The sequence below is a fragment of the Crinia signifera genome, chromosome 3, assembly GCF_055691185.1.
Source record: "Crinia signifera chromosome 3, ASM5569118v1, whole genome shotgun sequence".
Lineage (NCBI taxonomy): Eukaryota > Metazoa > Chordata > Amphibia > Anura > Myobatrachidae > Crinia > Crinia signifera.
In genome coordinates, this window is record NC_139219.1 from 239,552,792 (window position 1) to 239,568,791 (window position 16,000).

Below are 16,000 nucleotides of genomic sequence, written 5' to 3' on the forward strand. Positions count from 1 at the left end.
TTACATTTACTTTCTTGCATAAAACATAGTAATAAATAAATGTTTGATTTTTATCTCGTTAAAATAAAGTCTAGATGACGAATAACACACAATGACCAAACCCCAAAATAGCTGCAAATAGTGCAAACAGAATGACAATTCGGGCAGCACGGACGGTGTAATGGTTAGCATTACTGCCTCACAGCGCTGTGGTCATGGGTTCAATTCCCACCTTGAACCTAACTGTGCGGAGTTTGTATATTCTCCCCGTTCTTGCATGGGTTTCCTCCAGGTACTCTGGTTTCCTCCCACAATCCAAAAATATACTGGTAGGTTAATTGGCTCCCAACATGTTGTAGGGAATATAGATTGTAAGCTCCACTGGGGCAGAGACTGATGTGAATGTTCAACTACAGTATACTCTGTAAAGCGCTGTGGAATATGTATGCATTATATAAGAAACTGTTAATACATAATAAATAAATAATGCCCAAACTGACTAAATGCTATGTGCAGATTTGTGACACATGAAGCATTTAGGAATGATAAGAGTGCAGTCAAATGACGTCACATTTGATATCACATGGTTATATCACCTATGCAACCCATTAGAGTGCAGAAGATCACACAGAAGTAACAAGGTCACATGTAGTTACAAGAGTAACACATTATCATAATAACCAATAACAATTTTATATACTTAGAAAGAGACAGAAATGATGGTCTTTAGACATTGAATTAGCACTTGCAGTATGTGTCTTCTAATTAAGAAAAAATATTTTATTAAACATATTGCTATACACAATAGGCCTAATTTATGATTGTAGGGAATTGCACAGGAACAAGGAAATGGCTGTACAAGTCGGTGTAATTTAAACTCAAATGCTTCGGGAGGCATCTGTAGGATATAGAAATGTCCTGCATGCATCAGGTGCATCATTGGTCATGATTCGTCATGTTTGACATACCCCCATTTCGAAAAATTGTGTCAGGTGCTGTTCTCTCATATGTCAATAATCAAATCTGAATTACAGTAGTTACATTATACATAATGCTGCTGAGAAGCTACAATATATACACAGTTAAAACATGCACTGAAACCACTAAGGCAATACAAAGCTTAAATGAACAAAAACATAGGGCGGTATTCAATGTGAATACCGGCGAGGTGCAGCGAATCCTGTTTAGGATTCGCTGCACATTCGCCACGTTCCGGAGCCTCGCCGGCTCCGGTATTCAACGAGTCAGGGGCTCGCTGCCCCTGACCGGCGAATATGAGCTCCTGCGGCGAACGCCGCAGGGAGCCTGAGGACGGTGGCAGGCAGGGAGATGGAAGTCTCTCTGCCTGCCCCAGAGCGTATGTGGGGGGAGGTGGGCTCCACGGGTGCCAGGCAGCAGGGGACCGGGTATATTCACTACACCCGATCGTGCATATGTAACGATCGGGTGCAGTGAATATATGAATATCTAATGAGCGGCTCGGCTCCGGCGCCCCCTGCTGGCTGCTGTGTAAAAAAAAAATATATATATATAGATTTTTTTTTAAATTAAATATATATTCATGTGCTTACAGCACATGAATAAAAATAGCATGCCCCTCCTCAGAATAAAATTCCTGATTTTTTGACACCAAATGTAAAAAACAAAACACTTTATTTTAAAAGTTCACATTCCACTTTTCCATAAAAAGATAGCGATTGCTACTCGGTGAATCATGGCGAAAATAACCTTCAAATGTATTCGCCATCTGGTCATTGAATAGGGTGATTCACCGTTTTAGTCAAAAATTCGCCAAACAGCACAATCAGGCGAATCAGGCTCATTGAATACCGCCCATAGACTGAACTTAGTTTTGCCCCACTGTCCCTTATACATTACAACCAGAGCAAAGGAGTATGCTTGATCCATGTTTATAGTAGAATTCCCATCAAAGTACAAAGGCTCTAGAGAAACACAATGTAAATGTTTACTCTTCACATGTAAAGTGTAACCTGGTGAAACTTTAGATTAGGGGTAGCCAACTCCAGTCCTCGAGAGCTACCAACAATTCATGTTTTCCAGCTCACCTCACAGGTACACAGGTGCACTCATTACTGACTGACACATTTTAAAAGATCCACCCACAGGTGGAGCTAAATACTTCACTTGTGATTCTGTGAGGACACATGGAAAACGTTAACTGTTGGTAGCTCTCGAGGACTGGAGTTGGCTACCCCTGCTTTAGATCATTACCCAAATCATTAAAAATCCTTTTCCCTTAAGATACTCCCTGGTTTAGTGACCTTTATGGCATATAAAGTAATCGAGAGCGTGGGAAGTCCAGGACTGTTTATTACAAGGGGAGATTTTGTGCGTTTCAATGTTTCTTGTGCAATGAACAAAGTACCCATATATATTCATTTGAAAGTAAAAGTAAAAAAATGCAAATGATTTCCTATTATATCTAAATTAGAAAACTCGGTAGTTTACTAAGCTCCCAGAATAGACCCCCACAGTGTACAATCAGTAGGTCCTCTAATTTATCTGTGAGTAGCACCAGGTGATACAGTATATTCAGAAATATAATATGTATTAGCAAAGACTGGCACTGAGTCTAAGCCTTAACAGGTCTTTGCAAGAGCACTATTTTCCCAAATATCACATAAAGGATGATGCTGCTGGAAGAAGGTAGAAGGGCAATGGCACCGCACATAGGAACACTGGGCACTAATACAATGGTTTGCTTATATTGTACTGTACTGTATGTCAACTGGGCATTGGCATCTAGTTTAAGGAAGTCATGAGCATGATGTGGATGTGTAGATGTTATTGTGGGCTATTCTGATTTCAAATGGATGTCTTGCACCAATGTTACAAAAAGATCACATGTAGGCCAAACATGATGATAAAAAATGGAATCCCTTCCTTTCACTTTGAAAACTATAGTAAAAAGATGACAATTAGAATTACAGCAGGTAACTGAATGTATTTTACATACAGATACGTGACTGTACGTGTCCAGGATGGTCACACAGTTTGTATCTATTGAATATGTTAGCCAAGGTAGTAAGCTAAATGGGCCTAATTCAGACTTGATAAAAAATCTTATTTTTTCTCACATGGAGAAAACCATATGCACTGCACTTGGGCTGAAGTAACGTGCAGAGAGAGTGTTACATTTGGGTGTGGTGTGTTGTAATCTGAATTGCAGTGTAAAAATAAAGCAGCCTGTATTTACCTTGCAAAAAAGTCAAAATAACTCATCCAAATCTAACTCTCTCTGCAGATGTTACATTTGCCCCATCTGCAGTGCAGCATGATTTTGTCTGAATAAACCCCATTTGTTGGTGCTATAATGAAATTACAATCTGAGCCTACTCAAGGTACATACACTATGCAGGTATTACATCTTATGCTCAGAAGTTTGGCATGTAATTAATAAAGGATGTATTGTATGGGTATTTTGGATGAATAGTTTTAATCCTAAACTCTATGTTCATTGTACCTGTCTAAAACTATTTTTGCTTTATATATTGTGCAATATTACACAATTGCATTCCATAATCATTGCATGACATTTCACTTCCAGCAATTAGAATTCTCCTTCTTGGCATATTTTAATAGGGTACAAGAAAATATCTCTACCCACCCTCTTCCTTTGTTAAATTCCTTTCAACTTTCGATCTCATTGGAAACACGCCAATAGTGTGCATGGAAACAGACAAGGTAATGTTGCTCATGTTGAAATAACAGTCACTGAATGTTTAAAGTGAAACGGCTTGCTTGACCCCAAACAGCATAGATTTATTGAAGAAACATCATGTCAAACAAGCCAAATTGATTTTTGTCTGTGCTAGTCCAGAGTAAAGTTGTGGATATAGCTTGTCTAGGATTCAGTAATGCATTTGACATACTAGGAGCAGATGTGTAAGCTGCAAAGGTTAGCATTATCTTTGAGTTCAATTTACTGAATACTGTCTGTTATTGGACAATGACTAGTGGTGGTGGACTGTTGTAGTCAATAGGGCACATTTACAAGAGAAAGAGGCCAAAGTCACAGCTTAATAGACCAACACTAAGTTATTCTTTGATGATCTATAATGGCAAATTGTACTTGTTAGGTGTGCAATATTGTTCATGACCTTCAAAGATGGATGTTTGTCTATATTTGTTCTCTATTCATATTGTTATTAGTGAAATACAGGCTTATTAAAATACAGCACCAAGAACAAGCATTTTTAGACTGCATCAACTTATGTTACCAAATTGTTTCTGTAATCTACAAACACAATTAATAAGAAGCATAATATAGTATTGGCTTGGCTTGAAGTAGGCCATGGAGTGTCTATCACACTATTGCATTTAGCATGCATGCTTTATCTGGTCACTTTGTAAATCACACATTACATGTCTTTGACCTGGTCAATGACCATTTCTGTAATGGAACATATAACTTAACATTATAAGTGGTAATAAGGCATATTTGCCAATATTTGATGCTTATTATCAGGAGACTTCTGTTCAATTCCAAAGGAATGATTGAGTGATCCACTAGTAAGGGGAAGGGGGGTAAAACTCCTCACATGGTCACTTTTTCAACACAACAGATTGCAGTAACCCACACAAAGTGGACAGGCACAAAATGGACAGAGGTATGAGTACCCCCCATCCTGCCCAGTACACTAGGAGATAAGCAGAATGCTGGAGAGTGCTGCACTTTTCCAAATGTCCATGGAAATGCACATTCATTTTTGAGTGTCCTTGATAGGACATTTTCAAGAACACAATTTGACTGATAGAAAATATCCCCTCTTTCCCCTGTTGGTCTATAGGACATACCAACTGTGGTATTAGAAAATAATGCAGCTATAAGATGCATGACTATATAAGGAAGTATAGGCTGCAGTTAATGGCATCAGGAAACTTCAATCAATCTTCATTTAAGAGCTTCCTTAAACAGCCCTAGTGGCCCACAGTAAAGCAGAAGGCATTGTCCACCAAAAATCTCACACTTACTTGCAGAATTAATCTGAAACCCTGGACCCAAAAACATTTTTGTATTCTGATATCAATTTGATTTTTAGTAGGCTTTTTTATGAACAGTATACAATTAATGAGAATATTCTCAATACCATAAACAACAACAAAATCTTTTAATTATAACACTGAGCAATGTAATGTAACCGTTGCCGAAAATATATATCATTGTCATCAGAAACAATGATAAATTGCAGACACATACTGTAAAAAGTAGGATGCACATACCTGTAATATTGTTCAATATGTTCTTTTGTGATGCCATTTATTATCTCATTGATAACAGAGAGTTCAATTGAAGAAGCAGTTTCAATTGACAATACACAGTTACTGGATGGATTCTGTTTTGCAAAGTATCCTATTAATATTCCCAAAATAAATGTACATGTGAATGTGCAAAACATTTTTGGAATTGTACAAAAGTGTTGGGAGGGCTTTGGTTTTGATCCTGCCCAATGGGAAAAGTATTCTGGCTCCTCATCTAATCGTTGGAAACGTCCCTTAGGTGAAATTGACAGTTGGTTGGAGGTAGCTGTGTGAGATGGATTTGCCGAACTGTCCTCATGGTGGTGAGTGAAACCATCCGGCTGAAAGTGACTAGTTCCAAGTTCCTCCAGCTCAGTCTCCATGTCCCATTCTAGCTCCAAAGTAGACGAGGGAATGTCATCATTCTCCAAATAATGCAGATCTAATCCAGTTTTCATGTCAGCTCCTATTTTTTTATATGATGAATCCTTTCCTGTATAATAAAGACAGTGAAAAATGTTATGCTATGATACAGTATTCTATTATTTTAATGAAAAATCACTAAGAATGCCTTATGTCAAACTAAATATATATATATATATATATATATATATATATATATATATATACACACAGTCCAGTACGGAGCAGCACTTCCTCAATAGGTTCAAACAGATAGCGGTGCCTTCCAATTGTCCCCAAGGGGACCAAACATATCACCCAGACGGCGGCAATCAGCAAGAAATAGACTCAGGATAACAGCAGTATTTCCAATGTTTCGAACCTCTTTAATGGGTTCTTCCTCAGGACACAACAATACTGCTGTTATCCTGAGTCTATTTCTTGCAGAGTGCCACCGTCTGGGTAAAAAAAAAAATTATATATATATGTATATATAAAAGGTAGCGGTGTACGGCACATCCTCTGAGGAATAATACTTGCTGGGTGCCCTCTTGAAAGTAGATCAATACAACAGGAAGGTAAGCAGCACTCCAATTGTTTCATTGCCAAGCTAGGCATCGAAACATTACAATTAAAATAGTCTTTGGATTATTATTGTAATGCCGTTTACCTTACTGTTTATGTTATATACACACACACACACACACACACACATGTCGACTGTGTTGATATTTGGGACAAAAACTGTAAAAAAAACCATGTCAATCTTTTGACTTTAGACCTTGCCCTTGTCTAAAGCCCAATGCTTGTGTAGACCCAATGACCCTGTCCACCTAAGTCCATGTCAACCTTTTCAGGTGTCAACCTAAGCCCATGTCAACCTACAGTGGTCAACTCAATGCATGTTGACCTTAGAATAGTCGGTCCTATGGCCCATACCCCTTTCTATCAGCTCTCAGCATTCCCTAATGTGCTGGGAGCCATAGATGCACCCACATTGATGTACAGGCACCTTACATGAGAGATATGTCTATGTGAACAGATATGGGCATCACTCCCTCAATTTACAGGTTGTGTGCCATTCTAACCTGTGTTTTCTGTGTGGTTGTAGGTTACCTATGGTCTTGCCATGATGCCTAGATCCTGCGTCACTCATCCCTCTGGGACAAATTCCATTGAGGACAGATGACAGATGGATGGTTACTTGGTAGGTATAATTTTATTTATTTAACATGCCAATGTTTCTCACTAAAACTTGTGTATTTTTGTGTTTCACGTTTTTCTTCCTAATAACCTGGTGCATTATGTATATCACACTGTCTTTCTTCTATTAAACTTAGTTTATTCTTATTTGGTGACATATATAGATGTACAATGCAATTAGTTGAATCGTGCAATGTTTTTTTTTATAACAATTTATTAATTTTGACTGTACCCATGTGTAATAAGTCAGATTGGACTTAATTGTGTTGTCATTGGTAAGAAATCAAATATTTCAATATTGCAGGTGATTCAGGATATGGGTGTCACACTTGACTCATGACACCTCTGCAAAATCCACAAGGCCCTTCACAGCACCGCTATAATGAAGCACACATTGCCATCAGGAATGCACCTTTGGGGTGCTAAAATGTCATTTTACGTGACCGATCAGCTGATACACTTTATGTGTCACACAGTATATGACTGTGTTGAAATAGCATGTTTCCTGCAATTTTTGATTATGACAATTCAGTTTCTCTTTAAAAAAATATTCCCCCCAACCCCACCCAAGGGATTACAAAGAAGAATATTTTAAAAACACAGAAAAAATTATTTTACCTCTGGCATGTCAGATAAAAATGTCAGTGATTGTGAGAGTCTGAAATTGCTAAATAACATTTTACAATATGTCCAATCTAAATCATTGTAAAGCATTTAAACAACACATTTATCACAATGATAAAATATTTCTCTTGTAGAGTAGACTGAAAAATCAACTACTGTATGAAGCTTTTCAATAGTCTTTAAATGCCTCAAATCAGCATCAAGTGTGTTTGTCCTTATGTTGATAATCACAGTAGGTTAGACTTAAAGACAGTAGAATGCTTTTTAAATGATTGACTGGAGTGACCTGCATAATATTTCCATTTACTAGTTAATAGAGCTGCTTTATTTAAGTTTAATCAGCATATTCCCAATGTCAAAAGTCATGTAATAGTTTAGTTTAATATACTGTATTTTGTGAGCATAAATGAAACATGAAAGAGGTTTTTCTCTGAACAATGAAAAAAAACCCAGATAATTAATTGGACAATACTAATGTAATTTTTAATAAACAAAAAGCAATAAATATATGCATAGACAGTATGCCAAATAAGCAGTCTATTATGATTACTCCAACATCCGAAACACACACAAACATACTTAGATACTTATAGATACTGTATATACAGTATATATTCTCTGCTGTGGATTCATGCTGCACACTTCACCCTACCAGTCATTGACAACATCTATAAGTGCTTATTCGGAAATGTATACAAATTTGACTCTTTCCATACATTGGATGTAAACTAAGAACTATTACTAGTTAAAAATCGGTTTTCTAAAAAAACGCCCCTGATGAAGTCATGGCTATGATGAAACGCGGTGGGGTTTCTGCTTTGACCGAATGATGTACACCATAACAATGCTAAAAAGGATGTTGTATTGACATACCACAACAAATACTTGTAAACTGTGCTTGCATATCTGTGCCTGAGTGGCAATTCTTATGTTTTTAATACTTTTATGTATTAAATTTTCATCTTTGAACACAGTTGCTTATATTACTCTAGTGCCCTCTGAAACACTCCTTTTCATTGTTTCATCGGGTTCTATATAACAGAGGACCCTTCAGAGGTGCTGCTCTTAATACAGTGAGCGCAGATTGGGGACCCATTTATATATATATATATATATATATATATATATATATATATATATATTCATGGTATGGCCGGCTCTCCATCTTTACATATAACAAAAAACTATGCCTGGGTGCTTCCAGTGAGAGCACAGCTGTGATCCCCAAAATAGACAAGATATAAGGCCTTTTAGTTAGGCAACATTTCAATTGCTAACATGCATGATGAAAATTGCATCTTAGCAATTGAAACGTTGACTAACTAAAAGGCCTGGTGTTGTTATCCTGAAGTCCGGGGAGTGCCACCTTATATCTTGTATGTATGTATATATATATATATATATATATATATATATATATACTACTGTCTATATATAGTTCCGGGGTCCGGCACTCCAAGTTAACTGAAAGACGATATTCACTGGTGCCTTCACTTAAATGGTTTTACACCATTTCTGTATAGATATACAAGGGTGTGGCACTCAGCTTTGAAAATGTCCACTCGGGGAGGCAGGATTTCAACAACGTTTCAGTTTCTTTCATTTCAAACTGTTTTCAAGTGACTTGAAAACAGTTTGAAATGAAAGAAACTGAAACTTTGTCGAAAGACTGCCTCCCCGAGTGGGTATTTTCAAAGCTGAATTCTGCACCCTCGTATATCTATATATCTAGATATAGATCTATATCTATATCTATATATATATAGATATATAAATATATCTATATATAAATATATATGTAGCGTGGTGATCCGGTACAGCCACTTAGTCAGAATTCCTTTGGCGGGTGCCCGCAGTCAGCATACAATAGCAGTGCTATAGACCTCCAAACACTGCAGCACTTTGAAAAAACGTGATAAAATTTATTAGAAGCAACGTTTCAATACAGATAACTGTATTTTCCTCAGGCTGAGGAAAATACAGTTACCTGTATTGAAACGTTGCTTCTAATCAATTTTATCACGTTTTTTCAAAGTGCTTGAGTGCTGCAGTGTTTGGAGGTCTATATATATATATATATATATATATATATATATATATATATATATATACAGTATACGCACACAGTATATACTAACAATATCCAAGTCTTGCACTAATTATTTCAAAAGAACTATATAGATCGCCCACTATCTTCCAAATCCCTTTGTTGCGAGGATCATAGATTAGAAATATACAACAAAGAAGGATTGGTGCCCATATATTGGTCACAGCTTGGTAACCTATAAAAGGTCTGTATAATAATCCACATTTTGTTAATATTATTATTAAAAGACCATAAAAACGTAAAATGGTTTCACATCAATTTTCAATGGATCTTCACAGTTTATATAAGTACCCAACACGTTTCGTCATACTTTTTCAACACATGTCCAAAAAATCCAGACAACATTGAATACTCCCTTTAGATCTTTATCAGCCCTGCGCCCAAAGACAAAAATATACTGAATAAAATATTATTATTATTGTTACTAATGTAATTTCTGCAAGAAGGCTGATTATAGAGTATGTGACTGATGTTTCAGTCAGTGCCATTCACCAGACCATAAATCGTAAGACTATACTGTACTTTTAATACGGTCATTAGGTCTACAACAACTAGGTCGATAAGCATTGGCTCGACACCCCTAGGTCAACAGGCAACAAGGCCGACATGGGTTTAGGTCGACATGGGTCAAGGTCAACATGTGTCTAGGTTGACATGGGTCTAGGTCGACAGGTCATTGGGTCGACACAAGCATTAGGTCGACATGGGCAAGGTCGACATGGGGTTTTTCACTGTTTTTGAGCCGACATGTGCCGAGAGCGGTATTTCATGCTCTACCATCCACTAGGGCATGGTTGGAGAACAAAATAGTGTGATGAGCATAGCGAGGCACCGTGCCCGAAGCATTGCGAGTGAAGCAAGCAATGCGAGTGGATGCAGTGCACTTCAAACTTTGTCCATGTCGACTGTGTTGACATTCGGGTAAAAAAAAACAGTGAAAAACCTCATGTCAACCTTTTGACCGTTGACCTTGCCCATGTCGACATTATGCTTGTGTCAACCTAATGTCCTGTTGACCTAGACCCATGCTGACCTTGACCCATGTCGACCTAGACCCGTGTCGACCTTGCTGTCTGTTGACAGTGGTGTTGACCCAATGCTTGTTGACCTAGTTGTTGTAGACCTAACAACCCACACCCCTTTATAAGGCAAATACCTCATTTCACATTTGTACTGCCGCATTCCCAACAAATCTGATGGGACAGTTCTGATTTGGGGACCTTGACAGCTGTGATTTTCAGGCAAATGTTAGCATCTGAGGATGGATAGCGGTGGTGTTTGGATTGAGTAGGCAGGGTGTGGACAGATCTTGGGCTTATTATATCCCAATATTATATTTGGGATGCATTTACAAATCTCCAACTTGCTCTATTGCTAGAAATCCTGGTCTGGATCTAGTAGACTCTAAACATGGAATCCATAGTGAATACCAAACAACACCTGATTATTGTAGTTCTGGTGTCTATGTGGGTGGGGGAATGGGGTGCACAAAAGACATCTCTCACCAACCCTCAGATTACTCAGGATGCCCAGCACAATCGCACTGCTGAGGCTGGTAAATCTGCACAGGAAGACACAGGCACTCCCCTCAGCACACTTAAAAAACAGGACTGACAGTCACCCCAACCCCCCCACACACACACACACACAATTTTGCATGTCGCCAACCACTCCTCTAACCTGCAACAGACCAACCACTCCTCTAACCTGCAACAGCCTGTCAATCAGACTGATGCACCCAGAGCACTGTGAGCAATGACATCAAATTAGAGGCCAGATGCACTAAGCTTCAAAAGTGATAAGTTGTCACAGAATGTGTTTGAAAGATGTCAGATAGGAGCTGATTGGCTGGTTGTTTATCACTCTCCATTTTATCACTTTTGAAGCTTAGTGCATCTAGCCCTAGATCTGCAAATGCACAGTACCGTTTCTGCGCATGCACAGATAACAAACCATTGAAATGTGCATTAACATCAAGTTAACATACATTTCTGAATCAGGCCCTTTTACGTGCTATTGATTGTATGAATTGTGTAATAAAGAAAGGGAAAAGATAAATCAGGCAGACTACTGCAATACACTTTACAATACACATCTACTGTATGAAGAAACTGCTGCACAGTATTTGCCAGTCAGTTCCCCAGTCTGGTACATTTTGTAATATACAGTAAATACAACATGTAAAAGTTATAGAAACAATACATCCTATTATCAAACATGCCGCCCTTCCACTATCCAACTCAAAACCTGTGGCTGCTTGCTTGTCTCCATTGCTCTGTCCCATTATAACACTGTATGATTGCACTGACCACTTCGGATATAACTTGACACATCAATCCATTGCTATAAACTATGTCATATGTGTAACATCCATATTCATGGAACACATTAGTATATTTGACGCCTATCTGCACATTCACTTTCACCTGCAAGGGACTTAGCAATGCCTGGAGGACCACGCTGAAGCCAAGAAGACTGGTGTTAGACTCTATTTGCTGGTAATGATACTGTTTAAGGTTCTTGTGTAGTTTCACGGCGCCAGCATGGCACCGTGCTACTTTCGGGTTGGGTACGCTCGCCAAACTATCTAACATAAAGTAACTTAACTCCATGCCAACGTGGATAGTTAATACCTCCACTATCCACATTGGCTTGGAGTTGATTTTAGATAGCGTGGCGAGCGTAGCGTGGCGAGCGTTGCAGCCACCGAGCCCGCAGCGTGGGCGAGCGAAGCGTGAAACTACACAAGTGCCCTGTTTAATTCTGTCTGATTACTGTCTGAAGATGGCATAACCGGCGCAGTCACATCAGTATACTGTATACTAAATGTAATATATACTTTAATGATGACATGGTCTTAAATGGAACCCTTAATATGTTTTCTGGCACTCTGTAGTTGCTAGGTCTTGTACACATAAGTAGAATGATGACCAATATACTGTAATTACAATTAGTGACCAAAGAACAAAACTAGAGATAGCAGGTAAACCTGTCATACAGGAGAGGTACAACATGAGCAGACATAGGACCTTCTCGTAATTGATTTGGTCCTCCATGCGTTCGCATGGAGGACCAATGGTGTGTGTCTGCACATGTGCAGACGCAGGGTGTGTGCACCCATGGCAAACATTCTGTTCCCTGGGTGCAAGCACCCTACACAGCTGGCGGGGGGTTGGAGAAGGGTGGGGGGTGCCTGGCAGCCCGATTACCATATGGGAGCACCCAGCATTTTAATGGGTGTTTCCATGAGAACACTGGGCATTCTCATGGTAATGAGGCCATGATGCGGGTGTGGGGGGCTGGAAGCTGACCTCAGTGGATATCAGCTGCCCGCCCTGTCCTCGCACAGGGCGCCCGTAGTTTAGAGTCATCATATAGGTGTCTGAACTGCGAGCGCTGGAGAATCATTTGATGGTCGCCAAACATCAAATGATTTCTTCCTGCCTACGAATGGATGATTATGTAAATCATTCATTTGCAGGCGTGTGGGGATGGTCACACGTGCAAGGGTGGGCAGCCGGCACTGCGGGCCGCGTCTGATGAACTCGCAAAGCTGCGAATTTCACAGCCTTGCGTGTAAATCAGAATAAGGTCCAAAGTTTCTTGGACAATATAAACTTTAAGGCCAGGGCAATCGACCACCGGGGTTTCGACCGCCGGGATTTCAACTGCATCTCAAATACTGGATGCTTTATTTTTACACCACAATATCAGTGTGAACACACCCCACCCAAATGTAACTCTGTCTGCATGTGTTACATCAGCCCCACCTGCTTTTGAAAACCAACCCGAATCACCCCCATTGTACACAGGATAGGAATAACAATCTATAGAAAGCCCCTGAACAATGTCAGGCCTGCACTTATATGGGCACTGTTACTTTAAGACATATGCATAATCTAGATTCAGACCACGAGAAGCCCAAAATCAGCCTTGGGCAATGCTGTTAAAATTCTCTGTGGCTGCAAGTGGATGACACTTGGATTTGAAGTAAGTTTCTATAGTAATTGTCACTGTCATTTTTTTTTTCACTAGCCTGAAAAAATTCTCTTTTCAAATGTCTTTCATAATGCTTTTCACAGAAGATTGATTTATAATATAAAAGGGTCTAAATCTGGACACTCCTAATCACCTTTTATACTACTGGCAGCATGCAATTGGAAAGCCTTGCATTTTGATTGAAACCTTTCAGATTTAACCATTATAAAAGCAAAGCATTGTTCATTATTTGTTGATTCTTTAAAAAAAATACGCCACCCACATATATATATATATATATATATATATATATATATATATATATATATATACAGCATATAACACACAATACAGTAGGTGTCTATATATAAATATATATATATATATCTATATATATATATATACTGTAAATACGGAAAATATATATTTATTATATTAGTTTTCTAGACACCGACTGTATTATTTGTAGTATTGTGCACACACATACACATGCGCCTGTATGTATGTATGTATATATATATATATATATATATATATATATATATATATATATCTAGAGAGAGAGAGAGAGAGAGAGAGAGAGAGAGAGAGAGAGAGAGAGAGAGAGAGATGGAAGGAAGCGCTATATAGTGCAATATTAATTTGATAAAATGGATTTATTCCAAAGTAATTAAAAATAAGCAAATATTACAGTGCTCATACCCTGCTTTTCAGCAGTGTGGTCTAGAATACCACATGGTTTAAGATAATAATAACCCGGTCACCCGGTCACCGTCAGTCCAGGATGCCGCTTCCCAACAGGGTCCGCTGTGTCGTCTTTGTGCCGCCGGCACTTCACAGAGCAGATCAGCGTTTCACCTTGTTCCATGCGGCAGGACTTGCCTCTGGTGTACAAGTTGCGTCTGGTAGGGCACGCCCAAACACTTTTCGTCAATGACTTCGTCAGTATCACACATCCTTATATGTATGTATCACACAGCCTTAAAGTAAAATATTTTCTAAAACCCAGTGAGGAACAGAGATTAATTTGTCTTCTTTTTTGCACAAATGATATTTCCATAGCACATGTATTTGATCATCAGCAATCAAATAATGCATGACAGTAATAATGTAATAATATTTATCAGATATTTCCCTTTTACTGTTTTATTTATGTATATGGCCTTCGATGTTGAAAGATCTGACAATGAGCCCTTTGTTTTATTGTCATCCTACTTATCATTTGTATCTGAAACATATTATGTTAATTACATGCCAAACAATACTGTAGATACAGCTGGGATTGTATACAAAATAGGGAGAACGTTGAGGTGAGATGCAAAATTAAATGTACTCAATTAAATAATGGTAAAACTAAATACATTTTTCTGGGGGGGGGGGGGTTTATATTAAAATACACATTGATGTTTACCAATATAATATAAGGCACTAGGTATATGGGGTTAAATGCATTGTTGTTTCATTGTCATCCCCATTTGAGATGATGATGCGTTCCACTGGAAATCTCAAGGTGGAGTGTACGCTCTGTTTATTTCAAGTTTGTGGAAGGGAATTTCCGGGAACAATGGCAGCGCGTTTTACCTGAGAGATGGGTGGAACGCAAGCTGCTATCAAACCGGATTTGACCTATGGAACTTTTGGGGAAATGGCGTTGCATTCCACTGGTGGGAGGTGGAACGCAAAGCGTTATTACAGCGGATTTGGCCCTCATTTTGTTCTGAATGAGGACTACGTTTAACATTCTAAGAGCGCTAGGAGGCTCAAAATGAATAAGGTTAACCAAACCTGGTTGTTAAACACTTTATGGTTAAATTTGCACGTTTTAATTTGCAAAGCACTATGGGCCAAAATAGCAGTGCATTGTAGGGTGATTGTTCTAATTGTAGCCGTTTTTGTTTATTCTTATTAGTAGTAAAATTTAGATAGCCTGTTCAAATAAACCCCAAGGAGCTATGTGTATACACATCTTTATCCAATGGAAAAAAGGCTAATAAATGGTACAAAAAACACTTTTACCTACAGTAGCAGTATGTTGTAGTTGGGTCATATTGGCCCCGCTCCCCCATTTGACCCATGAATCATGGCAAATTGCCATTAGGAAGCAGGGCAGAGTAGATCAGGTCAGGGCAGGTAGTGATTGCTCCACTAATGAAAATTATAGTACAATCCACAGCTGTCGCGGAGGGATATGGCACTACAAAATACAATGCACAGGTACTGTACTGTAGCATGGCCTGACAAGTGACCCAGTACACAGTACAGTAAATGCAGGTCCCTTTTTAATAAAATAATATTTCAGGAGAACCTACATTATGACATTCTACAAGCCCTGTGCGTCCTTTTCCACTTGTGATACAAATAAATGCCAGTCTCCAAAATTGCTTTAAGTACCGGCTCCAATGTAGAGCTTGTGTACATCGCATAGTGGTTAGACAGCAGCCTGGG

At 38.7% G+C, this 16,000-nt stretch overlaps 1 protein-coding gene across 1 annotated transcript in view; it reads right to left on the reverse strand.

Moving 5' to 3' along the window:
- NAALADL2 (N-acetylated alpha-linked acidic dipeptidase like 2) overlaps nt 1–16,000 on the reverse strand; it is a 570,750-nt gene that overhangs the window by 327,774 nt on the left and 226,976 nt on the right. The window contains exon 2 of the mRNA XM_083177727.1: nt 5,224–5,734. Coding sequence (XP_083033853.1) covers nt 5,224–5,734 — 511 coding nt within the window. The remainder of the gene's footprint in view (nt 1–5,223; nt 5,735–16,000) is intronic.